The 26,557-nt window shown below is 37.9% G+C and overlaps 1 protein-coding gene and 2 pseudogenes across 7 annotated transcripts in view; all 3 read left to right on the plus strand.

Moving 5' to 3' along the window:
• ALMS1 (ALMS1 centrosome and basal body associated protein) overlaps window positions 1-26,557 on the plus strand; it is a 205,182-nt gene that overhangs the window by 127,125 nt on the left and 51,500 nt on the right. For all 7 annotated transcript variants that reach the window (XR_016038620.1, XR_016038621.1, XM_055400279.2 and 4 more), the window contains 2 exons: window positions 3,500-3,741; window positions 14,001-14,126. Coding sequence is in view for 5 of the 7 variants with exons in the window: in XM_055400279.2 (XP_055256254.2) it covers window positions 3,500-3,741; window positions 14,001-14,126 (368 nt within the window). In the remaining 2 variants the exon portion in view is untranslated. The remainder of the gene's footprint in view (window positions 1-3,499; window positions 3,742-14,000; window positions 14,127-26,557) is intronic.
• LOC129539560 (MKI67 FHA domain-interacting nucleolar phosphoprotein pseudogene) lies at window positions 4,731-5,862 on the plus strand (annotated as a pseudogene).
• Window positions 8,897-12,238, plus strand: LOC148776241 (double-strand break repair protein MRE11 pseudogene; annotated as a pseudogene).

Here is a 26,557-nt window from a genome sequence, read left to right on the forward strand (position 1 = left end):
GATTTTCCAGGCAAGAATACTGGAGTGGGTTGCCATTTCCTTCTCTATGAATGATGTCTAAGCCAGTGTTATGAAATTTTCTCCTACGTTGTCGTCTAGAAATGAAAATAGTTTTAGCTTTTTTTTTTATGTCTTTCATCTGTATCAAATTAATTTCTGTACATACTGTAGTTTACATAATTCAGGGCCATTTTCTTTTACTGGATATTCCAGCACCATCACTGAAATAATTATTTATTTCCTTATTGAAGTAGTTGGCACCTTTGTCAAAAATCAATTGACCTTTTATATGGGGATTTATTTTAAGTTTCTACTCTGTTCCTTTGAACTATTTATCTGTCTTTGCAGCCATACCATGATGTTTTTATTATTGTAGCTTTATATTGAAATCAGATTATGTCCTCTAACCTTATTTTATTTTCAACATTATTTTTTTCTATTTTAGGTTCTGTGAGTTTCCATGTAAATTTTAGAATAGTATTCTCAGTTTCTTCAAAAATCCTCCTGGGATTTTGTTCAATGTTGCATTGAATCTATAGTCATTTTGAGAATGATTGACATCTTAGTAATACTGGAGTCCCCCCCAAGCATGAGCATGTTCTCCCCTTCCTCCCTCCCCAACACTGACTTGATATCTCTCAGTAAGATGTTATAATTTTCACTGCATAGGCTTTCACATTTTTCATTAAATTATTCCTCAGTATTTTATGTTTTATGATAATTTTGTATATGGTATTTTAGATTTTGTATTTTCTAGTTATTTGTTGCTTGTATATACAAATGCTGTTATCCAATTTGTCAGTGCCTACCAGTTAATTTTAATTTCTTACTAATTGGGTCAAAGCCTCTTTACTTACTCTGGGTTAATTTAGGCTGAGCTTTCCAAATTTGGTGTCATGTTGAGTGCAGTACTTTAACAACATCGTCTTTCCAGATTTGAAATAGCTTACCTGGAATTTCATCACCTCCACTAACTTTGTTCATAGTAATACTTCCTAAGACCCAGTTGACTTCAAACTACAGGATGTCTGGCTGTAGGTGAATGACCCCACCATCGTGATTATCCAGGTCATTAAGACCTTTTTTTTCTTTTTTACAGTTCTGTGTATGCTTGACACCTCTTCTTAATATCTTTTGCTTCTGTTAGGTCCATACTGTTTCTGTCCTTTATTGTGCCCATTTTTGCATAAAATGTTCCTTTGGTATCTCTAATTTTCTTGAAGGAGGTCTCTAGTCTTTCCCATTCTGTTTTTTCCCTCTGGTTCTTTGCATTGTTCACTGAAGAAGGCTTTCTTATCTCTCCTTGCTCTTCTTTGAAACTCTGCATTCAGATGGGTGTATTTTTCCCTTTCTCCTTTGCTTCTCTTTTCTCAGCTATTTGTAAGGCTTCCTCAGACAACGATTTTGCCTTGTTGCGTTTCTCTTCTTGGGGATGGTTTTGGTTGCCACCTACATACAATGTTATGAACCTCCATTATAGTTCTTCAGGCATTCTGTCTATTAGATCTAATCCCTTGAATCTATTTGTCACTTCCACTGTGGGAAGGAAAGGGAAGGGATCCCTGTAATAAGGGATTTGATTTACATGAATGTCCTAATAGTTTTCCCTACTTCTGTTTAAGTCTGAATTTTGCAAAAGGAGCTCATGATCTTGAGCCACAGTCATCTCCTGGTCTTGGATTTGTCACTTTTGGAATTTCTTTCTGTCAAGCATTAGTTATTTAGCTTCCTGTCTTATGTAGGTTCAAAAACTGGCAAATATCTTCTGGAGGAGGCCTAATGTTTGTCACAAGCCCCTTTATCTAGTGGGATTTCTGTTTCATTAGTTTTATGACTGTGCAGGAAATTTCACTCTGCTTTCTTGACTCAGTTCCCCATCAGCTTGACTTTGTTTTCTGCTAGATTTCACTCTATTGAGCCAGCCAATTTTGTTTACTTGTTGCAACAGGAGTGACTTTCTGTGGCCACCTAGTGCAGACGTATTATAGAGATCTGGGTTTGGTCCCAGACCATTACAATAAGAGAATATGTTAGTAAAGCAAGTCACGTGAATTTTTTTTATTTCCCAGTGCATGTAAAAGTTTTGTTTACACTATATTGTAGTCTACTAAGTGTACAATAGCATTATGTATAGATAATGTACATATGTTAATTACAGGTAGACCTTAAAAATGCTAACCATCATCTGAACCTTCAGAAAGTTGTAATCTTTTTGCAATAGTAACATCAAAGATCACTGATCATGGATCATGTAGCAAGTATAATAATGAAAATGTCTGACATATGGTGAGAATTACCAAATTGTGACATAGAGCCAGAAAGTAAGCAAATGCTGTTGGGAAAATGGCACCAGTAGACTTACTTGACACAAGATTGCCACAGTTTTTCATGTTGTCAACCTCTTTACCATAGTACATTTTTAAAAATTAAAAAGCCAACATTTATCTATTAGTGTTAACTGAACTTCAGACTCTTTTTAGGTTTCACTGGTGTTCCCGTGGGTGACCGTTCCCTCTTCTCGACATACGGGACCCAGTCCAGCACGTCTCAATGTTCAGTTAGTCACCGCGTCTCCCCGGTCTTCTCTGGCCTGTGACAGTTCCGCATTCCCTCCTTGTTTTTCATGATTTTGACAGTCTTGAGGAATATTGGTCTGACATTTTGTGGAGTTTGTCTCAATCTGAATTTGGCTGATGTTTTTCTCATGAGTAGACTGGAGTTCTGGGATTTTGCAAAGAATGCCATCGGTGAATTCTCACCACATCATAACAGAGAGTATATAATGTCCAACGTGATATCCCTGGTGATGTGAACCATCATCACTTGGATAACATGGTGTTTGCCAGGTTTCTCCACTGTAAAGTTACTTTTTCTCCCGTTTTTGCTCTCTTCTTTGGAACTCACTGAACTCAGGGCTGGACTTAAGATTAAGCTTCACCTCCTTGGGGAGGAGGTTAATGGCAAGAGGGGCTTACCTACATATGGGGTTTTTCTATTATCATGATTTGTCTTCTCCCTCCTATTATTTACTTGTTTATACAGTCATGTATTTACTCCATTATGTCTTAACGTGTATTCTTTATAATCTTTATACATAATTGCAACCTTAAAAACCTCTAGTTCCCCCACTGACATATAAATTTTTGGGGGGAAGATTTTATTCCTTGTTTGTTTTTGTACACTCTATGTGTTTAGCATACTCCCCTGATTTATAGTGTACTTCCAGTAATTTTATTTTTGAATGGATATATTTTCACTTCAACTAAAAAGGACCTTGTCCTTATTAAGTAGCATTTTGAATTGAAAATAAAAGTCAGTTTTAAAATAAATTTGATCACGTTGTAATAAGTATCTAAAAAAGCAAAGGGTACTGCAGAAATAAGTTAACCTTTGGAGTCGGATGTGTCTCCACAAAATATTGAAGAAATGTTTGGAAAGAAATAACAATTTGTGATAAGCCAAGGATATGACCTGCTGTGCCCTTTCTCTTTTTTTTCAGATCACCAGAGGAGATTAAGACCCTGTTTTCTCCCTTCTCTGGAAAATTATCATCTGATGCAGTCACTCAGATAACAACAGAAAGTCCAGGTAAAGCCACGTTTTCATCTGAAATTTTCGTTAATGCTGAAGATCGTGGAAATGAAATTCCAGAGCTCAATACACAGAAGTTGGGCAACGTTCCTGTCAAGTTTGCATCATCATCTTCAGTTCAACAGATTACTGTTCCTCATGGTACAGATGGTAAGAGAATATGATTGCATTTTAGGTCATATTACCAACTTTCGTGTGTAATTAAGAAATTTCATGATTGAGTCTTTCTAGTTAGAAAACCTGATTTTAATTTTAATCATTAGGCTGTACATGATTATATCGTTTGTTTTTCATGGCTATGAGGAGAATATAGTTTATTTATTATGTTTTTATTTCTATTCCATTGGCATTAACAACTTATGTGAAGCGCATGCTACTTTTGGTTGACATATTTTCATCTCATAATACTTGTCATAAGAATGCAAGTAGTTCATGAAAGCTGAAAAACTGTAAAGGTTCAATTTAAGAGAGGCAGGCGAATGATTTGGCTTTTTTTTTTTTAACTATCATTTCATATAATATATTAAACAGATTTTGCAAACACAATACCAGTCTGTTTCTTGCTCGTGAAACATTGACCAGGGACCCAGGCTGGCTGTGACCGTGCAGTCTTTAAAACGTGGAACCTTGGATTCACCGTCATAGTCAACTGCCAGGGATGAAACACGTGGAGGTGCACATGTGGGAGGCTCCTATGGGTGGGCCTAGAATTGGCCCCTGTCACTGTCCACTGACTAGGGCTGGTTTAAGTGTGCTTTCCAGGATGAAGAAGAAATGAGATTTGGTGAACAGCTAGCAATCTCCACCATAGGGTCTACATTTAGGGTGTTTGTATGCTATCTTGACAGTGATACTTTGATAGTGCTTATACTATGTAACATTCAAAATTATAACAAGCTATTTTCTTTTTCAGACCAGTAACTGGAAAATTTAAATTCCCATTCTTCCTCTAAATAAAAGTGGAAGCTTTAAATGTCTAATTTTAAAGTAACTTGTACAAATCTATTCAAAATAAATTTTAAGTTTCCCTACTTGTGCAAAAAGTTTATGTGTCTGTAGATAAAGATGGACATGCTTTAAATGTATAAAGAAAATTGCTGGTCCGGCGTTTCCGGTTATGCCGTGTGGGTCTCGTCTGCCTACGAGCTGGCGGAATGGCGGCGTTCGATGGCCCGGCAAAGCCGCTCCTGTCCCTAAACCCTCAGGAGGATGCCAAATTTAAAAAGGAGGTGGCTCAGGTTCGTCGGCGTGCGAGCAAGACTGGAAATAGCAAAGGCTATGGCTTTGTGGAGTTTGAATCTGAAGATGTTGCCAAAATAGCTGCTGAAACAATGAACAACTACCTTTTTGGTGAAAGACTCTTGAAGTGTCATTTTATACCACCTGAAAATGTACATGAAGAACTTTTTAGAGAGTGGCATATGCCATTTAAAAAGCCATCATATCCAGCAGTGAAACGGTACAGTCAGAATCGGTCACTTGTTCAAAAGCTACGGATGGAGGAGCGGTTTAAAAAGAAGGAAAAATTACTCAGGAAGAGATTGGCTAAAAAGGGGATTGATTATAGTTTCCCTTCATTGGTTAAGGTGTTGCATAAAAATGAGGAAAATGCTTCAAACACTGGTCCTTGAAATTCCAGAAAGCACCAGGCTTTACGTAAGAAGAAGAAAGCCTCTTCAGTCACTCCTAAGACTCCTGAGAAGGCTGTGGATAGCCAGGGTCCCACACCAGTTTGTACACCAACATTTTTGGAGAAACGAAAATCTGAAGTGGCTAAAATGAATGATGATGATAAAGATAATGAAATAGTTTTCAAACAGCCCGTATCTGGTGTAAAAGAAGAAACACAGGAGACTCAACCACCTACAAGTTCAAAGAGAAAAAGACGAAGAAAACACAATCAGTGATTTTTTTTAATGTATTGTGTATAGTTCTTTTTCGAAAGATGATTTTATTATGAAGACTAATTCTTTATATTTAACTCGATACAGTGGAATGCAACCAGTAACAAGATGGTTGGGAAAAAACTGTCAATTCAAGTCACTGAGGAAAGCAGTCAGTGATTCTGGTTCCCCTGCCCTTGGTGCAGTGCAGGGGTGCACCCCAGTTTTCAGCAACCAGGCTTCCGCTGCCTCTCGTCCTGTCTCTAGTTTTCTTTGCAGTTTTCACAGCTGCTTTTAGTTACTCTGCCTGGAGAGAAGATCACTCTTAACTGCTGATTTAAGTACTAAACTGTTACCTTTGTTGTTACCATCAAATAAAATAAATCTTGCTTGACTATCAAAAAAAAAAAAAGAAAATTGCTTTGTTCTGAATTTAAATTGCACTGAATTTAATTTTAATAAATATGTTTATATGTTGAGATAGTTATATTTCTCATACATTTTTAATGTAATATAAAAATATACCCCAAAAATGTATAGTCTAATAAATCTTCAGTGTGTCAGTTACCTATTGCTTACCATTATACCATGTAAGAACCTCAAAAATCTTAGAGCTTTATAGCAAACATTTGCTTTTCTCACTCATGGGCTTACTAGTCAGTTGAAGTTTGGCATCAGGATGCAAAAATGCTTTGGGTCTGTTCTACATAACTTGTTCTGAAAGCCAGGCTACTCTTGGCTGTGTTCTCATGTTGGTGGCAGAAGCACAAGAGAGGATATCCAACTATGAAAGTGTATTTTATACCTCTTCTGACATCAAATGGATCAGTCTGTATAGAGGCCACAGTTTATATAGTTTTACCTTTACATACAGGTACTTGGGAGAAAAGACTACTTTAAAGGGTAAATATTGTTTGGTTTACCAATAAAAGATTAACTCTGTGGATTTAAAAGTAAAATTTTCAAAAATATTTTAAAATATACAGAATAATGAATTAAATTTATGATTGGGTGTCCACTGCTCTGAATTAAATTAAGCGTAATATGCTGTATATCTACATTTAGTTCCATTTTCAAGTTTTTTGAAGAAGTAAATTTTACAGTTGGACTTGCTTCTTTACCATTCTCCAGCCCTTTTTTTCTCTTCCAGGAACAATTATTATTTGCTGTATAGTGGCTTCTTCCCCCATAGATAGGCAGTTCACATGTTAAGACTTCGGCATCCATACATATAAACTTGTTAACAATTGAAAATCTCACCTATCTCTCTCAGAATTCTCCGTCTTCACATGATAGCCATTCTTGCTCTAGGTCCACTGTAATTCTGCCCAAATGTTATTGTCCATTTTCTGCGAACTTTGAACTAAATTTACATACACTGACAGAAGAAGAAAACTAATAAATCAGTATTCTAATAATGATGACTAGCATGTCCAAACAGAAGTGAAGGCTGTAGCTTATTTTTTCTATTATTTATATTCTTCCATCCTCTATACATCTCTTTGTTCCCCTTGAATTCAGCCAGGTTCTCATTACTGGGTTTTTTCTTGTTGCAGTGGTACAAGTATTCTTAAGTAGGCTAAGACTTCACTAGCCCTGCACATATAAGTTTAAAATAATTTTTTGTTAATTTCTATGACCAAGCTTGGTAAAGTGATCCCCTTGTTGTTAGCCAGACTCCTATTGACTGTCTTTTTTTAAGGCAACCTTATTTCTCCTTGATAGTTAAGGTTAGTCATAGTTTGGTCAACATTGTGACCCCTGTTGCCTGCTTATGTCACTATTTCATTGATATGAAGAATGTAAAATGTACTAGATGGCTCCTGTCTGTTGATAGACTTGCCCCTCCCTTATTTCTCAGATCTTCCTTCTAACAAAGCACAGTCACAGAGATGGAAAGGAAAAGATTTTAAAGGCTTCTACCTTTTTTCCTGAATACATGTATTCTGTCTGTGGGATAGAAGTATCAGAACCATACATGGTTCTGAGCATGTGCCATATTCTGTAAGCTAGCATTCCAGCCTCAGAAAGTGATACCCACCAGCTTGTGCCACAACGGTTTTCAGTGAATTGTTCACTCACTTTTTTTTCCCTTTTTTTTGAGTTTACCATAGTTGTGGGTGATCAGACTTGTGATGAGAACAGTGAATTCCTTTAGGCATCAGCCTTTTGTCTCATTTCCTTCACTCTGAAGTCAGTTCCTTGGTTGGAAGCAGGGTACTAGTAATATGGATTTCATATCAAATCATCAGAATGATGGAGTAATAATTCCAAGTAATATAAAAGTTGTTGTTGTGTCCAGAGTGAGGGAGTTCTTATTCCTAGGTTTATCAGACACTGTCTCCAGTATCACTTCTTGGCTTTTTGGCTAAGATCAAGTGGTTTTTATAAACTAGACATGTGTAACTAGGAGTCCATCTAGAGGTGATGACAGGATACAAGGGAAAATCATGGTCTGTAAGGATAAACTGAAGAAGCTGGTCTGTTTGATCAGAGGTGATAACTGTCTACAAAATTCTGTTCAGATATGTGATACAACCCCATAAGATATTCAGAAATAACGTGAACAAGAATTTTATACAACCTTTGTGCAGGGATGGAGCTTCCATAATATTTCAATTGGTTAAGAATCCACCTGCAATGCAGGAGACCCTGGTTCAATTGCTGGGTCAGGAAGATCCACTGGAGAAGGGATAGGCTACCCACCCCAGTATTCTTGGGCTTCCCTTGTGGCTCAGTTGGTAAAGAATCAGCCAGCAATGCTGGAGGCCTGGGTTCGATCCCTGGGTTGGGAAGATCCCCTGGAGAAGGGAAAGGCTACCCACTCCAGTATTCTGGCCTGGAGAATTCCATGGATTCTGTTTCATGGACTATTCTGTATGGTCTGTGGAGTCGCGAAGAGTCAGACTCAACTGAGCGACTTTCACTTTCATGTTCACTTATCACTGTGTAGGGATACAAAAGAAAAGACCAGTAGACTAAAAGGGATGAAATATTTCTGAATAATAAAACTGAATATTGTAAAGATGTCATTTATTCCCAAATGAATTTATACTCTTAACATAATTCTACTCAAATTCTAGCAAAATTGTTGTTTTGTACTTGTTTAATTGATCTTAAATTTTATCATGGAGAATAACAAAGACTATTCTGAAAAAGAAGAGTAATGAAGAGGATAAATTTTAGCAGTAGCTGATAGAGTGTTTTAATGGGATGCCTAGAAGTTGCACACATTATTCTCACACTTGACTTATGGGCCCAGACTTAGTCATATGTCCATACATGGCTGCAGGGGAGATTGGGAAATATAATGTACAGATGGACAGTATGTACCCAGCCTAATATTAAGATCCTGTTTCAGAGGGGACTTCCCAGGTGTTGCAGTGGTAAAGAATATGCCTACAATGCAGGCGATGGTGGGGGGAGTTGGGGGTGTGGGTTCAGTCCCTGGATCCAGGAAGATCCTGGGGGAGGGAAGTGGCAACCCACTCCAGTACGCTTGCCTGGACAATCCCATGGACATAGGAGCTTGATGGGCTACAGTCAGTGGGGTTACAAAGAATTGGATGTGACTGACCACACATGCACACTGTTACAGAGGACTTCTGTGGTGGTCCAGTGGTTGAGAGTTTACCTGCTGATACAGGGGACATGAGCCTCTTGATGAAAGTGAAAGAGGAGAGTGAAAAAGTTGGCTTAAAGCTCAACATTCAGAAAACAAAGATCATGGCATGCAGTTCCATCACTTCACGGCAAATAGATGGGGAAACAGTGGAAACAGTGGCTGACTTTATTTTTCTGGGCTCCAAAATCACTGCAGATGGTGATTGCAGCCATGAAATTAAAAAACGCTTACTCCTTGGAAGGAAAGTTATGACCAACCCAGACAGCGAATTAAAAAGCAGAGACATGACCAACAAGCCAGTTCTGAGACGCCATCCCGGGAGAATTTGGAATCGAGTGAGTTTTCTGACCTATTTGAGCACCGGACCCAGGGGTACTTGGAGAGGGAACTGGTCTCGGAGGAGGTGGACTGACCATAGAAATAAGTCCTGCGGATGCCCTCGATGATGAAAACACATTTAAAATCTTGGTTGCAACGGATATTCTTCTGGGATTTATGGAAAAAGATGCCATGAGAGGAAATGATACATTTGTAACACTTGATGAAATTTTTAAGACTTGCCCAGGAAAATGTTGTAGATTTTATTTTGTTAGGTGGTGATCTTTTTCATGAAAATAAACCCTCAAGGAAAACATTACATACCTGCCTCGAGTTATTGAGAAAATATTGTATGGGGGATCGTCCTGTACAGTTTGAAATTCTCAGCGACCCCAGTCAGTTAACTTTGGTTTTAGTTTCCATGGGTGAACTACCAAGATGGCAATCTCAACATTTCAATTCCGGTGTTTAGTATTCACGGCAATCATGATGATCCCACAGGGGCAGATGCACTCTGCGCCCTGGATATTTTAAGTTGTGCTGGATTTGTCAATCACTTTGGACATTCAATGTCTGTGGAGAAGATAGACATTAGTCCAGTTTTGCTTTGGAAAGGAAGCACAAAAATTGCTCTGTATGGCTTAGGATCCATTCCAGATGAAAGGCTCTATCGAATGTTTGTCAACAAAAAAGTAACAATGTTGAGACCCAAAGAAGATGAGAACTCTTGGTTTAACGTATTTGTAATTCATCAGAACAGGAGTAAACATGGAAGTACCAACTTCATTCCAGAGCAGTTTTTGGATGACTTCATCGATCTTGTTATCTGGGGCCATGAACATGAGTGTAAAATAGCTCCAATGAAAAATGAACAACAGCTCTTCTACGCGTCACAGCCTGGAAGTTCAGTAGTCACCTCTCTTTCCCCAGGAGAAGCTGTAAAGAAACACGTTGGTTTGCTGCGTATTAAAGGAAGGAAGATGAATATGCAGAAAATTCCTCTCCGCACAGTGAGGCAGTTTTTCATGGATGATGTTGTTCTGGCTGATCATCCAGACATTTTTAACCCAGATAATCCTAAAGTAACCCAAGTCATACAGAACTTCTGCTTGAGAAGGTTGAAGAAATGCTTGAAAATGCAGAATGGGAATGTCTGGGAAATTCTCAACAGCCAGAGAAGCCTCTTATACGACTGCGAGTGGACTATAGTGGAGGCTTTGAACCGTTCAGTGTTCTTCGCTTTAGCCAGAAATTTGTGGATCGGATAGCTAATCCCAAAGATGTGATCCATTTTTTCAGGCACAGAGAACAAAAGGAAAACATGGGAGAAGAGATCAACTTTGGCAAGTTCATCTCAAAACCCTCAGAAGGAACAAAACTAAGGGTTGAAGATCTTGTAAAACAGTATTTTCAAACTGCGGAGAAGAACATACAGCTCATACTTTCTCACAACAGAAAGGGGAATGGGTGAAGCAGTACAAGAATTTGTGGACAAGGAAGAAAAAGATGCCATAGAGGAATTAGTGAAATATCAGTTGGAAAAAACACAGCGATTTCTTAAAGAATGTCATATTGATGCCCTGGAAGATAAAATCGATGAAGAGGTGCGTCGTTTCAGAGAAAGCAGACAAAAGAATGCGAATGAAGAAGATGATGAAGTGCGAGAGGCCATGAGTAGGGCCAGAGCCCTCAGATCTCAGTCAGAGGATGCCGCTTCCGCCTTGACTGCTGAAGACCTTATGAGTATAGATTCGGCAGAACAGATGGCTGATGACTCTGTTGATAGCATCATAGTGGCAGCCAACAAAGGAAGAGGCCAGAGAGGAGGAAGAGGGCAGAATTCAGTGTCAAGAAGGGAGTCGCAGAGAGGAAGAGCAGGCACTAGTCTGGAGATTTCTACTCAAGGCAGAGGTTCAAAGGCCACTACATCAACATCTAGAAATATGTCTATTATAGATGCCTTTAAATCTACAAGACAGCAGCCCTCTTGAAATGTTGCTACTAAAAATTATACTGAGGTGATTGAGGTGGATGAGTCAGATACCGAAGAAGACATTTTTCTGACTACTTTCAAAACTGATCAAAGAGGCTCGAGCACTTCATCATCAAGCAAACCTATGTCCCAGAGCCAGATCGCCAAAGGGGTTGACTTTGAATCAGATGAGGACGATGATGATCCTTTTATGAACCTTAGTTGTTTAAGAAGAAACAGAAGATAATATATTTAATGGCAGTTTGAAGTTTTTAAGATTCGGGAAAAATTGAAACATTGCAGACTAAGAGTACCAGTTGAAGATTTTTTGAGTATTGCTGTTAAATGAAGAATTTGAATTATTCTTGCTTACACAGAGATGGAGAAACTAATGTATAAAACTTTATGTTTTTTAATATCATTTCCTGACCATGACTCAAATGTCTGAGAAACTTCCCAGTTCAAGGGCATATAGAGTAGCATTGGTTCTCCTTATTTTTTAATCTGGTGTTAATGTTACCTGTATTATAAATGCTCTATAAAACTTAGGTTATCTGACATGCAATACTTTATTTATACTGAGTGAGAGCTTTGTGTAAATATCATTCTTGAATAAGGAGTAAAATAAATCTACCACTGTACATTTCTGCTTTATAATCAAACACTGTGTCAGTATTTTAAGGTGATGATATTTAGCCAGAGTTGAGGAAGAGCTTTACCCCTTTTTATAATTTTAGTAATTTCTAGACATCCTGGATTTCCTGCCTGAGCTCACTGTGTGTTACTCAATGTGTGTTCTTTTTCAATATATGTTCTTTTTCTAATGCTTGTGAAGGTATCAGCCAGAGACTTTGAGTGATTACATATATCCTGTATTTTGAACAACTCAATAAAAGTTGGTATCAAAAAAAAAAAAGAGACATTTCTTTGTCAACAAAGGTCCATCTAGTCAAAGCTATGGTTTTTCCAGTGGTCATGTATAGATGCGAGAGTTGGACTATAAAGAAAGCTGAGTGTTGAAGAATTGATGCTTTTGAACTGTGGTGTTGGAGAAGACTCTTGAGAGTCCCTTGGACTGCAAGGAGATCCAACCAGTCCATCCTAAAGGAGACCAGTCCTGGGTGTTCACTGGAAGGACTGATGTTGAAGCTGAAGCTCCAATACTCTGGCCACCTGATGCGAAGAGCTGACTCATTTGAAAAGTCCCTGATGTTGGGAAAGATTAAGGGTGGGAGGAGAAGGGGACGACAGAGGATAAGATGGTTGGATGGCATCACCAACTCAATAGACATGGGTTTGAGTGGACTCCGGGAATTGTGATGGACAGGGAGGCCTGGCGTGCTGCGGTTCATGGGGTTGAAAAGAGTCGGACACGACTGAGCGACTGAACTGAACTGAACAGGTCTAATCCCCAATCTGGGAAGATCCCACATGTCTTGGAACATCTAAGCCCATGAGCTGCAACTAGTGAGTCCAGGTGCCTAGAGCCCATGTACTGCGACGAAAAAGTAGCCTCCGTTCACTGCAACTAGAGAAAGCCTGCAAGTAGCAACAAAGACCTGGCATAGCCATTAATTAATTGATTAATTTTTAAAAAGATACTGTTATAGAGAGTGTTTCTACCACATCATGAAAGAAAAGTATATAGAAAAAGACTTCATCCTCTATAATAATCAAATTATTATACTGACACATTTTAGAAAGAATTTTAGCAGTTTATAATAAAACAACTTTATAAATGACAATTTTTACCTCTGAAATCAGAAAATCTATGTGATATGGGACAGCAGGGCAGAATAGGTATGCTATAAACAGGAAGTCTTTTTTCACAGAATTCTCAATTATTGAAAATTTAGTTCACCCCTAATTTTTAACATTAGGAGAAGGGTTAAATACACTTAATTTGTAGTATAATGATTTTTTTAAAATGTGAAGCTGTGAAATATAATGAAAATTGTATTAATGTAAAGTGGAAAAGCTGAAATCCAAGTTATGTATGCTATACCCAACTATGTAAACAAATACTGAGGAAAGACATGTAGGAGATACATTAAAATGTTAATAATAGCTATCTTTGAGAGTAGGACTTTGTCTTTTTACTTTTGTGTATTTTTTTAATATTGAGAATTTATACTTTTATAATAGAAAACTTTTATTTTCAAAATCTGCCACATATAATAGATTTCTTTTCTATGACTCTAGAGGCAGAACCTCCAAAGTTCAGTTGTAGGGGTTAAGAGTGACCAGGTTTGGGTTCAGTATAAGGCAAAGTGTTTCTTAGTTAAAGAGATATATTTGATATATTTGAGAGATATATTTGAATAGATTGCTATATGTTGGAATAGATGCTAAAACCACTCTGTTTAAACCGCATGCTGCTGCAGTTTCTCCCATACTTCCTATCTTCAGCATTTTCTAATTTTTTATATCACTAATAATTTATTAAAATACTAGATGGTTTACTTATTTAGTGTGCTCATTGTTTACTGTTTATCTCCTTCTAGAATGCTAGTTCATGAATTTATCCCAAGAATCTTGAAGGGTACTTAATATTTATTCAGTTAGTTAATAAATGTTTTCTTAATAATTATTCTGATCTTTATCTCCTTAGGCCAGCCTTTACTATTGCCATATAAGCCTTCTGGTAGTACGAAGATGTACTATGTTCCACAGTTAACACGTATTCCTTTGTCTATGGATTCCAAATCAGACACCACCATTGAGAGCTCACACTCAGGTATGACATATGAAAGTTCATTGCTATTTGAAATATGGAACTATTTTTGATAAGTCTCTGGTTCAGATAGGTGTCAGATGTATTGTGTACACTCAAATATTTAATAAATATTTCAAGAAAATTGTGTGAATAGTTACATGTTTTGGTTAGTGAATTCCATCAAGGACTAAGGTTTCCAAGTTTTCTCTGTTCATAGTGACCTTAGTTTTTTGTTGGGTGATCTTTTTCCCCATCATTATGTGGATATGAGTCATCAGCAGCATAGAATTACAAGAAGTATTTTTTTCAGATACTAAGCTATTGTGTTATTAGCACATAAAAATACTGTTTTGATCTAGCAACTTAATAAATAAAAATACTAGGTGTATTTTTTTTGTTCTGTGTTTGAAAGAAAATATTTTACTGTGTTCATAAATACCCATAATTACTTACTGATGAGATATGTGCAGCTACTGGGCACTGTAAACTTTCTCAAACCATGAGATGAAATGGGACACAATCACTCTCGTTTACTATTTTTGTTACAGAAACAGTCAAAAACCCAACTCTACAAAGATACAACAGAGTTGAAAAAAATGTAGCAGTATCTAATGTTGAAACATTTACGTGCTAGTTTTTGTAGTGTATGTGCTGTGTGTGTGGAGCTCGGCGGAGTTGCTTCTGAAAGAAGGGACAGGGACAGCCTTCTGGAGACTGACAATTTGCTTTATTCTTCAGGTGTTATTATATAGTTTTACAAGGAAGTAGGACTTCAAAAACCATAGCAACATGACGAAAACCTGCGGAATGTTGATAACATCAGGTTTACTAAACATGCTGTCTCCACCTCTAAGCTTAATCAGTTTCCCAAGCCCCCAAGTTAGCTATTAATCATGGCTCCCGGCATAGTTTTTGATTACCTCAAGGACTACAGGCACAGGGAATGTTCCTTAGGCTAAATGGAAGAGCAGGGAGTGTTGCTTAGGCTAAATGGAAAGAGCAGGGAGTGTTCCTTAAGCTAAATGCCAAGAATTGTTAAGGGCTGAGTGAGACAGCTTCAAAGGACAAGATGTTTATGAGAACGTTGGAGACAGTGCTGAGCGAGACAGTGCTGAGCGAGGCAGCCCTTCGCCATTGCCTCTGTGAGGACCTTCTCCTCTGGCATCCTCTTCCTCACTTTCTCAACAGTGTGTGCTAAGCCTCTTGTGACCCTATGGACTGTAGCCCGCCAGGCTCCTCTGTCCATGGGATTTGGTTATTTGTAGTATACACCAGATATTAAGTATCACTATTTCCCTAGGATTTTAAAATATCTCACAGCACTTCTTTGAGATCACCACAGGAGAACTGTAGATTTAGAAAGTGAATAGCACCCCATGGAGGAGCTCAAGAAACACTTTCTGTGGAAAATTATACAGATACTGAGTTGGTAGGGTGTGGGGTTTTGATTGTTGGGATAACATATTGATTGGTCCATTGGAGATGATTTAATTCAGTTTAAATATGAATTGTTCATGATTGGTCAGTGTGTAGAAATTAAAAAGAAAGTCCCTGGTGTTACACAGATTTGATTTTAAGAAAACCAAACTAGAATCTAATGGTAACTGAGGTGAAACCCCTGTTACTGCTGCTTCTGACTTCCCAATGTGATGCCAATGTTAGGATTGATTGTTAAGCCTATAACCAAGATCCGGAAAGAATTTTCCACTACCTGCATGGCTATGATTTTAAAAAGACATTTAATGGCTACCAGAAATAAAATAAGCTCACTTAATTGATTGTAGGTAGGAAAATCTTTGATCTCAGTCTCACTTTCAGCCCCCTAGTTCAGAAGACAGAAATGTACCAATAGAAATCTGATCAAGTGTTCAGTATTTTTGAGGTCTCCTGTGTACTTCTATTCATTTACATCCCTAACTCTTCCCTCTGGAGACATTAACTTTGAGAAAAATGGGACAGTAGTGGGAAGAGAAAATGACTTAGGAATGGTACGTTTTATCATGAGAAATACTGTCCCTATAAATAAAGTACTGAATTCATCAATTAGACAAGAAGAGATCTTGTTAGCTATATACTTGAGGTTGTCATTTTTTCATGTTCTTCCATCTGTTCTGAGAGTGGATGGAATTCAGTTCAGTTCAGTTCAGTTCAGTCGCTCAGTCGTGTCCGACTCTCCGCGACCCCATGAATCACAGCACGCCAGGCCTCCCTGTCCATCACCAACTCCCGGAGTACACTCAAACTCATGTCCACAGAGTCGGTGATGCCATCCAGCCATCTCATTCTCCGTCGTCCCCTTCTCCTCCCGCCCCCAACCTTTCCCAGCATCAGAGTCTTTTCCAGTGAGTCAACTCGTTGCATGAGGTGGCCAAAGTATTGCAGTTTCAGCTTTAGCATCAGTCCCTCCAATGAACATCCAGGATTGATCTCCTTTAGAATGGACTGGTTGGATCTCCTTGCAGTATAAGGGACTCTCAAGAGTCTTCTAGAAAATAATACTTTCTTACACCAGTAGAGGTACCCTAGATGAAAGCCTTGAAATTGTTCTGATAGCTATTGTCTAAAGAGTTTATTGTGTTTCCATAGATATATGGAAGATCCAACTAGAGTTTGGGGCTGAGGGCAAGTCATAAACCACTGCAAATATTTGGGCCGAAAAATTTCTCAATTGAGAATGAGTAAACTGTTGAACTCATAAAATCCTTTTAAAAACAAAAACACAAGGCCAAGGTAATCTCACAAAAAAAGAGATTTGCTGTTGTTCAGTCACTCAGTTGTGTCTGACTCTTTGTGACCCCGTGGGACCCTGTGGACTGCTGCAGGCCATGCTTCCCTGTCCTTCACCATCTTCCAGAGCTTGCTGAAAGTCATGTCCATTGAATCGGTGATACCATCCCTCCATCTTTCCCAGCATCAGTCTTTTCTAATGAGTCAGCTCTTCGCATCAGGTGGCCAAAGTATTAGAGCTTCAGATTCAGCATCAGTTCTTCCTATGAATATTCTGAGTTGATTTTCTTTAGGATTGACTGGTTTGATCTCCTTGCAGTCCAGGAACTCTCAAGAGTCTTTTCCAATGCCACAGTTCAAAACCATCAACCTTCTTTATGGTCCAACTCTCACATCCATACATGACTACTGGGAAAAACCATAGCCTTGACTAGATGGACATTTGTTGGCAAAGTAATATCTCTGCTTTTAATATGCTGTCTAGGTTGGTCATAGCTTTTCTTCCAAGAAGCAAGCGTCTTTTAATTTCATGGCTGCAGTCACCATCTGCAGTGATTTTGGAGCCCAAGAAAATAAAGTCTGTCACTTTTTCCATTATTTCCCCATATGTTTGCCATAAAGTGATGGGAACGGATGCCATAATCTTAAGTTTTTTGAATGTTGAGTTTTAAGCTAGCTTTTTCACTCTCTTCTTTCACTTTCATCAAGAGTCTCTTTATTTCCTCTTTGCTTTTTGCCTTTAGAGTGGTATCATTTGCATATCTGAGATTATTGATATTTCTCCTGGCAGTGTTGATTCCAGCTTGTGCTGCATCCAGCCCAGCATTTCACATGATGTCCTCTGCAGTGGTTAAATAAGTTAAATAAGCAGGGTGACAATATTCCCTGAAATGAAAAAGAGATAGATGTGATAAATACAGTCTTTGGGTCTAGTAACACTGTGAAATAGTAACAAGGTTCCAGTTAATATTTGAGAGTAAGCTCTGTGAAGATAGGTACCATGTCTGTTTTTAAAAACATTTATACCTCATACCGATATAAAGTATAGATGTTATTTTTGAGAGTCCCTTGGACTGCAAAGAGATCCACCCAGTCCATTCTAAAGGAGATCAATCCTGGGTGTTAATTGGAAGGACTGATGCGAAAGCTGAAGCTCCAATACTTTGGCCACCTCATGTGACGAGTTGACTTACTGGAAAAGATTCTGATGCTGGGAAGGATTGGGGGCGGGAGGAGAAGAGGACGACAGAGGATGAGATGGCTGGATGGCATCACCGACTCGATGGACATGAGTTTGAGTGAACTCCGGGAGTTGGTGATGGACAGGGAGGCCTGGTGTGCTGTGATTCATGGGGTCGCAAAGAGTCAGACATGACTGAGCGACTGAACTGAACTGAAATAATGTATATACTACTAATATTTAACTGTCAATAGAAGCAAAAAACCATGGGGAGAGAACTGGCTGGAATTTTTAAAAGAAGATGAGAAGTTATAGCCAAAAAATGGCAGAGAAAAATTATAGCAGAAAAAAATGGTAGCATGAAAAATTTTGCCCTGTGATAAAAACAACAGAGTTTTGGCAAAACTTTATAGAAAACTTTTCCAAAACTCGGGAAATAAACCAAAGTCTTGTAGCCTTTGTAGTAAGCATTTATTGAAGAAAAATGTCTGAAGCTTGATAAGAACAATAAGCTTGTGGCATTTTAATTTACTCTATTCTCATCCCCACACTCAGCTCAATGAGAATCTTGAAAAATATCAGACTGTAGTTCCAGGACTGGAGGGAGTAGAACAGAGCTAGTCCTCTTTCAAGACTCCACTCAAAAGGCTTGTCTTTATTTGATGTTACTCAGAGCTGTCCTCCTTTAAAGGAAAAACTGAAGATGAGATGTCTGTAGATATTTTGAAAATGATTGACATATTCCTAGGACTCTAGAAGACTTACACATGTGCACAGGCTTGTGTGCATGCTCAGGCCAAACCTGAGACCTTTATCCATTGCCTGCCCTTAAGGCTGTGGACAAGAAGAAAGGAAAGGCTAAGACAGAATTTTTAACTCCCTACCCTCAGTGTTGAAGGCTCTGTGCACATAATCCCTTGGCAAAGACTGAGAGATTTATTGTTGATAGATGTTTAAGGATATCTATATTTTAACTTATCACTAAGCTAGTTGAGTGAGAACTTCAGTAGAGTTTACAGAATTAGTTTAGAAAAGTTACTTTAAAAAAATAGCAAAAGTCAAAATATGTTCAGAGAACTAAGTGCAACCATGTCCAAAGAACTAAAGGGGGCATCTCTGGTGGCTGAGTGGTAAAGAATCCACCTGCCAGTGCAGGAGACAAGGATTTGATCTCTGATCTTGGAAGATCTCACATGCCACAGAATAATTAAGTCCCTGCCCCTGAGCTGTGTTTATTGAGCCTGTGCTCTAGAGCCTGTGAGCTGCAACCTGCTGAGCCCACGTGCTTCTATTTAAGCCTGCATGCCCTTAGAGCCCATGCTCAGCAACAAGAGGAGCCACTGCAATGAGAGGCCCATGCACTGAAACTAGAGAGTATCCCCCACTCGCCACAACTAATGGAAGCCCACACAGCAAGGAGGACCCAGTGTAGCCACAAATAAATAAACAAAAATTTAGCAAAGAATTAAAAGCAGGTATAAGAACAGTGTTTTACCAAATAGAGAATATCAGTAAAAGAGATAGAAATTATAAAAATCACCAAATAGAAATTCTAGAGTTGAAAAGTATAATAACTAAGGTAAAAAATTCCCTCGAGAAAACTCAATATCAGATTTGAACAGAAGAACCGAAGAATGAATCAGTGACTTGGTGAAGATAGGTCAGTCGAGATTATCCAGTGTGAGAAACAGAATAAAAAAAGAACGAAGAGAGGCCAACAGAATCTCAAGAGTCCTGTGGATTACCCTCAAGCAATCCGTTATACGCATAATGAGATTAAGAGAGAAGAAAAGACTGGAAAAGTATTTGGAGAAATAATGGCCCCAAACTGGCAAATTTAAGGACTCCTGTTAACCTGTGCATCGAAAAACTCAAGGAAGTCCAAGCATGATAAACTCAAATGTATCCACATCTGGATACATCATAAGCCATCAAAAGACAAAGAATGTTAAAGCACACAGCATGAGTTATGTACAAAGTCTCTTTAATAAGACTAATAGCTGATTTCTCATCAGAAGCCATATAGACAAGAATGCATTACAATGACATATTCAAACGCTGAGGAAAAAAAACCTGCCTACCTAGTATTCTGTACCCAGCAAAACTTCAAAAATAAAGGAGAGATTAAGACATTTTCAGATACTCAGATAAACAAAATTGAGACTACATTGCTGACAAACTGACTCACAGAAAATACTAAAGAGATTTTTCAAGATGAAATAATAACTCAGATAACCTAAATAGTAACTCAAATCCACATGAAAAAATAAAGTAATAAAAGTAACTACATAAGTTAATACATAGACAATAGAAAGGTATTTTCATTTGTAGTTCGTTTTTCCTCCTATGTGACATAAAAGACAAATGCAAAACAATAATTGTAAATTTATGTTATTGGACACAAAATGTGTAATGCTGTAACGTGACAGTGGCATAAAGGGAGAGGGGACAGTTATAAAGGAGAAAAGTTTATATAAACTTACAATTGGTATTAATGTAAATAGATTGTTGTTTTATATTAACATGTAAATGTTAATTCCTAGGACAATCACTAAGAAGATAATTTTATGTATAGTAAAAGTCATCATAGGAATTAAAATGATATACTAATAAAAAGGGACATGGTACAGAAATTGAGGAGCAAAAAAAAGCATAAAACATTGAAAACAATAGAAAAATAGCAGACTTAAATCCTACAGTTTTAGTAACTACATTAAATGTAAATGGATTATACTTTTGATAGAAAGGCAGAGATTGACAGATTGGCCAAAAAGACATAATTTAACTGTTTGCTGTCTACAGAAGCCTCACTTTATTTTTTATAGAAATATAGTTGATTTACAATATTGTATTAGTTTCAAGTGTATAGCAAAATGATTAAGTTTTACCTATATATTTTTTTTCAGATTATGTTCCATTATAGTTATTATACTGAATATAGTTCCCTGTACTATACAGTAGGTCCTTCTTTTTTTATCTTTATATATATAGTGGTGTGTATCTGTTAATCCCAAACTCCTAGTTTACCCCCTGTCCCCAGCTTTCCCTTTGATAACCATAAGTTTGGTTTTTTACATCTATGAGTCTATTTCTGTTTTATAAATAAGTTCATTTGTATCATTGTTTTTAGGTTCCACATATAAGTGATACCATATCGTGTTTGTCTTTCTCTGAAAAAGACCGTATAGTGGTTAAGACTCAGCACTTTCACTGCCGTGGACCCAGGTTCAATCTTTAGTCAGGGAACTGAGATCCCACAAGCCGTGCAGTGAGGCCAAAAAAAAGAGACTCGCTTGAGATTCAAAGATAAATTAGTTAAGAGTTAAAGGGTGGAATAGAATATGCTCTGTAAATAATTGCAAAGGAGGGCTAGAGTGTCTTTTACGAGACAAAATAAACTTCAAAACAAAAATCGTTATTAATGACAAAGAATGTCATTTTATAATGATAAAAGAGTCAATCTATCAAGAAACTATAACAATTATAAAATGTATATGCACCTAACAGCAGAGTACCAAATACATAAATCAAAACTAACAGAACTGAAAAAAATATATATTATTAAAGGGAGAAATATTTCAAGCCAATAGCAAAAGGTCATATATTGTATAATTCATTTACATGAAATTCCCAGAATAAGCAAATCCATATAGACAGTAGATTAGTGGATGCTAAGGGAGTGTTAGGGGATGGGAAAATAGGGAGTAACTGCTTACAAAAATGTTCTAGAATTAGATATCAGTATTGGTTGTGAAAGTACCAAGAACTACTGAATTTTACACTTATTTTAATTTGTGAATTTTCTGTTTTGTCTCAGTTTAGATAAAAGGGGGGCAGCAACGATATGAAGAAAAGACTGTAAAGCTGTAAAGATTTGGTAGCAGGTGTAAAATATATTGTTTAGGCAAGAAAGGATGGAATTAGTGTGGTGGGGTTAAGTTAGTGATGTGGACAAATCTGAGAAAGTCTCTAAAATTACAGAGGAAAAAGAAGAAAGTGAAAATGCTGTGGGGGACTTCCTGGTGGTACAGTGGTTAAGAATCTGCCTACCAATGCAGTGGACATGGACTTGATCCCTGATCTGGGAAGATTGCACATGCTGCTGGAGCAACTAAGCCCATGTGCCACAACCACTGAAGCCTGCACACCCTCGAGCTAGCAAGTTGCACCTATTAGAGCCCATGTGCCTGGAGTCTGTGCTCTGCAACAAGAGAAGCCTGTGCACTACAAGGAAGAGTAGTCCCCACTTGCTGCAGCTAGAGAAAGCCAGCCTACAACAACGAAGACCCAGCATGACCAAAAATAAATAAGAAAATGCTGCAAAAGATGATGAGAGACATAAGAAACATAGCTAAGTAAACCAAACCAAGAATTTTATCTGTAGCTGAGGAAAAAGGTAATATTCAAAGGCTTAACAGGAAAACATCCCTCTCCTAAAAAAGGGAACACTTTATGCAGATTGAAAGTTATCATAAAAATCTAGGCAAAAATCAGTAGGAAGAGACTGAGATACATACCAGAAAAAGATTTTTGAGTATTAAAATAAAAGGGAAAAAAACCCTATAAATATACAGTTGAAAAAAGAGAACAAAAATAATCTGATATCAGGCTTATTTGAAATGCTAAATGTAAAAATAATGGAACCAAGTCTGTGTTTATTGGAAAAATTATATAATCCAAGGATTTATAGACCCAGTGCATATTGATTAAGCAGTATAACAGTGAAAAGACATTCTTACATGTATACAAGAGCTAGAAAGTATATTCAACCTCTGTACCTTCTTGAAAAATTTACTTGACTCATCCAGCTGAAGAGATCAATCAAAATGAAGAATTCATTACAGAGAAATGAAGCTGAAAGTGATTGGTGGTAAACTTTGAAATCAGTTTAACACAACACTCATCTAAATAGAAAATATAGTTACACGGTGGGGGGAAAATATCAGAAGTTAATTTTGGATTGAAAGGCACAAAAAGAATAAACAATTGTATTTTTTGTCTTTAATATAAGAGACTAAAGAGGTTTCATTTTATTCATGACTTGGTTTTCCTAAAACTAATGATACTAAAAGCACAGCCAAAAAAAGAAAAAATAAATTGGACTTTAATAACATAACTTTTGCTACCCCAAAAAAATTACCAGCATTGTAAAAAGTTTGCTCACAGAGCTGAGAAAAAAATTTGCAGTTCTTATATATCTGATAAGAGATTAATATCTATAATGTCTGAAGAACTCTTACAGCTCAACAACAACAACAAAATCTCATTTTTAAATGAGCACAGCATCTAAAGAGACATTTCTCCAGGAAATGTCCTGGAGACATTTTGGCCATCTCCACAGATGGCCAAAAAGAATGTGAAAAGATGTTTTACATCATTAGTCATAAAAGAAATGCAAGTGAAAACGATGAAGAGATACCCAGTAGGATGGCTGTTATGAAATTAAAAAGAACAAGGATTGCAGGAACATAGAAAATTGAAACTCATAGCAATACCAACTATGGAAAACTGTATAGTGGTTCCTCCAAACATTAAACATAGAATTACTATATGATCTAACAGTTCTCCTTCTAAGTATTGACCCAGTATTCCTGACAGATACTATACTAGGTGCTGCATTTATAGGGTTGTGCAAAATAAACATGTCCCCTCCGATTATGTTCAAGTGGGGAGGTAGATATGAACAAATAGATACAAATAAGTACATAAATTACAAATGATGCATTAAGAAAATAAGAGTTCTAAGAGAGTAAGAGGATCCAGTTTAATTTTAGGAGCTCATGAAGACCTTGTTAAAGAAGCAACTCTAGAACTGAGATCTAGAAGATACAGCTAAATTAGGCAGAGTGAGGAGTGAAAGTGCTCTGGCCGGAGGGAACAATATGGGCAGAGCTCCAGAAACAGGGACGTTTGATGCATTTGGCAAATGAGAAGAAGGCAGTGTGGGTAGAGCAGAGCTGTGGCTAGATTTGGTTAAAGATAGGCAGGCTCAAGATGAGGCAGGGTTGTGTAAACTATAGTAAGGCATTTGAACTTTCTTCCAGTTGGCACTTATGGTTTGATTTGCATTTGTAATTTTTTCAGGCTGCTACGTGGAGGATGACTTATGAATGAAAAGTAGGGAGTTGGGGTGAGGGTCAAGAAGTGGAAATGAGGATACTAGTTACCTATGAGGAAATGAGGATGCTAGTTACCTATGAGAAAATGAGGATACTAGTTACCTATGAGGATACTAAAGGCTGTTGTAGTAGTCAGTATCGGAGAGGGTAGCATCTAGGATTAGAGTGATGATGATCAAGATGGAGAGAAATGGAAACATTCAACTTATTTTTAGGAAATAGTTCCTCCTGGACTTGGTAATAAAATATGGAGAGTGAGGAAGAGGAGGTTAAAAAAAAAGAATGCTTTCTAGTTTTCTAGAATAAGCAACTGGGTAAAAAAAAGGTGACATTTACTGAGATGGAGAAGCCTGAGGAAGAAGCAGATTTGGGAAAGATGGTCAAGATACCTGCTTTGGGCATGTTAAAAATGAGGCTTATACATCCATGTGGAGATGTTAACTCTGCAGTTTAGTTTAGACAGAGCTGGTTTACAGATGTGTTTGTATACAAGTGCACTACATAGAATATGGCACATCATAAGCATATGGTATTTTTCATGAAAACATCCAGGTGGGTGTAAAGATTCCAAATCTCTTCCTGTCCCAAACATTAATCTGTACTTATTTTGATACATTTTACAGCTGAACACAGATGCAGGAAAATGAGTATGCATACACTCAATGGCATATATATGTTGTGTGGCTGCACTCTCTATCAACTGCCTCTTGGCTCTGATGGGGTTGATTCTCTTTTATATATACCTACTGCTCTCAGGAATTTTTTCTTCCCCACCTCTGAACCTGACATAATCACCTCTCTTGGAGAATAAAGGGAAGTGGTGAAAAAAACCTCATGTACAGTTGTTTGTGTTGTTCCATAATATATAAAAACAGATTTTTTTTTTTTAATGAGGAAAGGAAGTCTTTTTCTAATTTTGTTGCCAAATTCTTGGCTTTCTGTGCATTGATGCCCAACAGAAATACAGACAGTTTTGGAGGAGGAGAGAGATGGCTTTATTCTTTCATTGCCCAGCAAAGGGGAAAATACAGCAGGCTAGTGTCTCAAGAACTGTGCCCTTTTTCTTTGGATAATAGGGAGAGAATCACAATGAAGGTCTTGCATTTTTAAAAAATGTGTTTGTTTGCTTTTGGCTGCATCTTAGATACATTGTGTGGGCTCAGTAGTTTGCAGCCCAAGGGACCAGTTGCCTCAAGGTACACCACTTCCCTGTGGCTCAGACAGTAAAGAATCTGCCTGCAGTGCAGGAGACCTGAGTCTGATCCCCGGGTGGGGAAGATTCCCTGGAGAAGTGAATGGCCACATACTCCGGTATTTGTGCCTAGGGAATTTCATGGACAGAGGAGCTTGGTGGGCTGAAGTCCATGGGGTCACAGGGTCAAACTTGACTGAGTGACTTACACTTTCACTTTCATGTGGAATCTTAGTTTGGGGACCACATCACTTGCATTGGAAGGTGACTTCTTAACCACTGGGCCACCGGGGATGTCCCTTGAATTTTTTTTTTCTTTCCTTTGCAAAATTTCAAAAAGGGCCACAGCTCAACAACTGGGCCTGCCTCTCCCTCAAGTTATTGATCCTAACCTTCTTTTTGGAATGCAGAATGCTACTGAGAGGGTGTAAGGGGAGAAGAATGCCAGGTGCAGAGTACAATGCATATGGAGTCAGAGTAATTAGCTTTGTTTGGCTTTGTGAAGGGCAAGTCTAGCTACACGTGTTAGTAGTAACAGTAAAGAATAAACCCAGATTGCTTAACTTTTTCAGGCCTGTTTATGTTTCCCCAGCCTGTTCACTGTTTCCTTATTCTCCTGTTTATCAGAAAGCTCTCATTTTTATTTAAGAAAAGTGTCATTTGTATTTTTGCTACAACAGTTTCTCCCCCAAATGCTGTTGAGGCTAGTTGTGTCCTAATTACTAGAATCTGAAGCTCAGAAGAAAGGTTCCATCTAGAGATACATATTTGTTGGTCATCAACATACAGTTCTGTACACTGGTGATTGGTGAGTTCATCCAGGAAGAGAACCCAGTTCTGACCCCTTCAGGAACTCCAGCATTGAGAGTTTTAGTTGAAGAAAGGACAATGAGGATTTACCTGAAGGATAGGGAGCAAATAAAAGAAAGTGATGCCACAGAAGCAAAGAAAAGCTCAATGGACATATGACCCAGAGGGCTTAATAGGATTCTTGCAGTCTGTCCTGAAATATTCCTCAAGATATATTTATATTATACTAATGGACTGATACTTGTGGTGGTGGTGATTTAATTGCTAAGTCATGGCTGACTCTTTTGCATCCCCAGGGACTGTAGCCCATGAGGCTCTTCTGTCCATGGGATTTCCCAGGCAAGAATACTAGAGTGGATTGCCATTTCCTTCTCCAGGGAGTTGTCCCACCCAGGGATTGAACCCTTGTCTCCTGCTTGTCAGG

Source organism: Moschus berezovskii, chromosome 11 (assembly GCF_049115385.1).
Source record: "Moschus berezovskii isolate FMDL1 chromosome 11, NW_MosBer_1.0, whole genome shotgun sequence".
NCBI classification, from domain to species: domain Eukaryota; kingdom Metazoa; phylum Chordata; class Mammalia; order Artiodactyla; family Moschidae; genus Moschus; species Moschus berezovskii.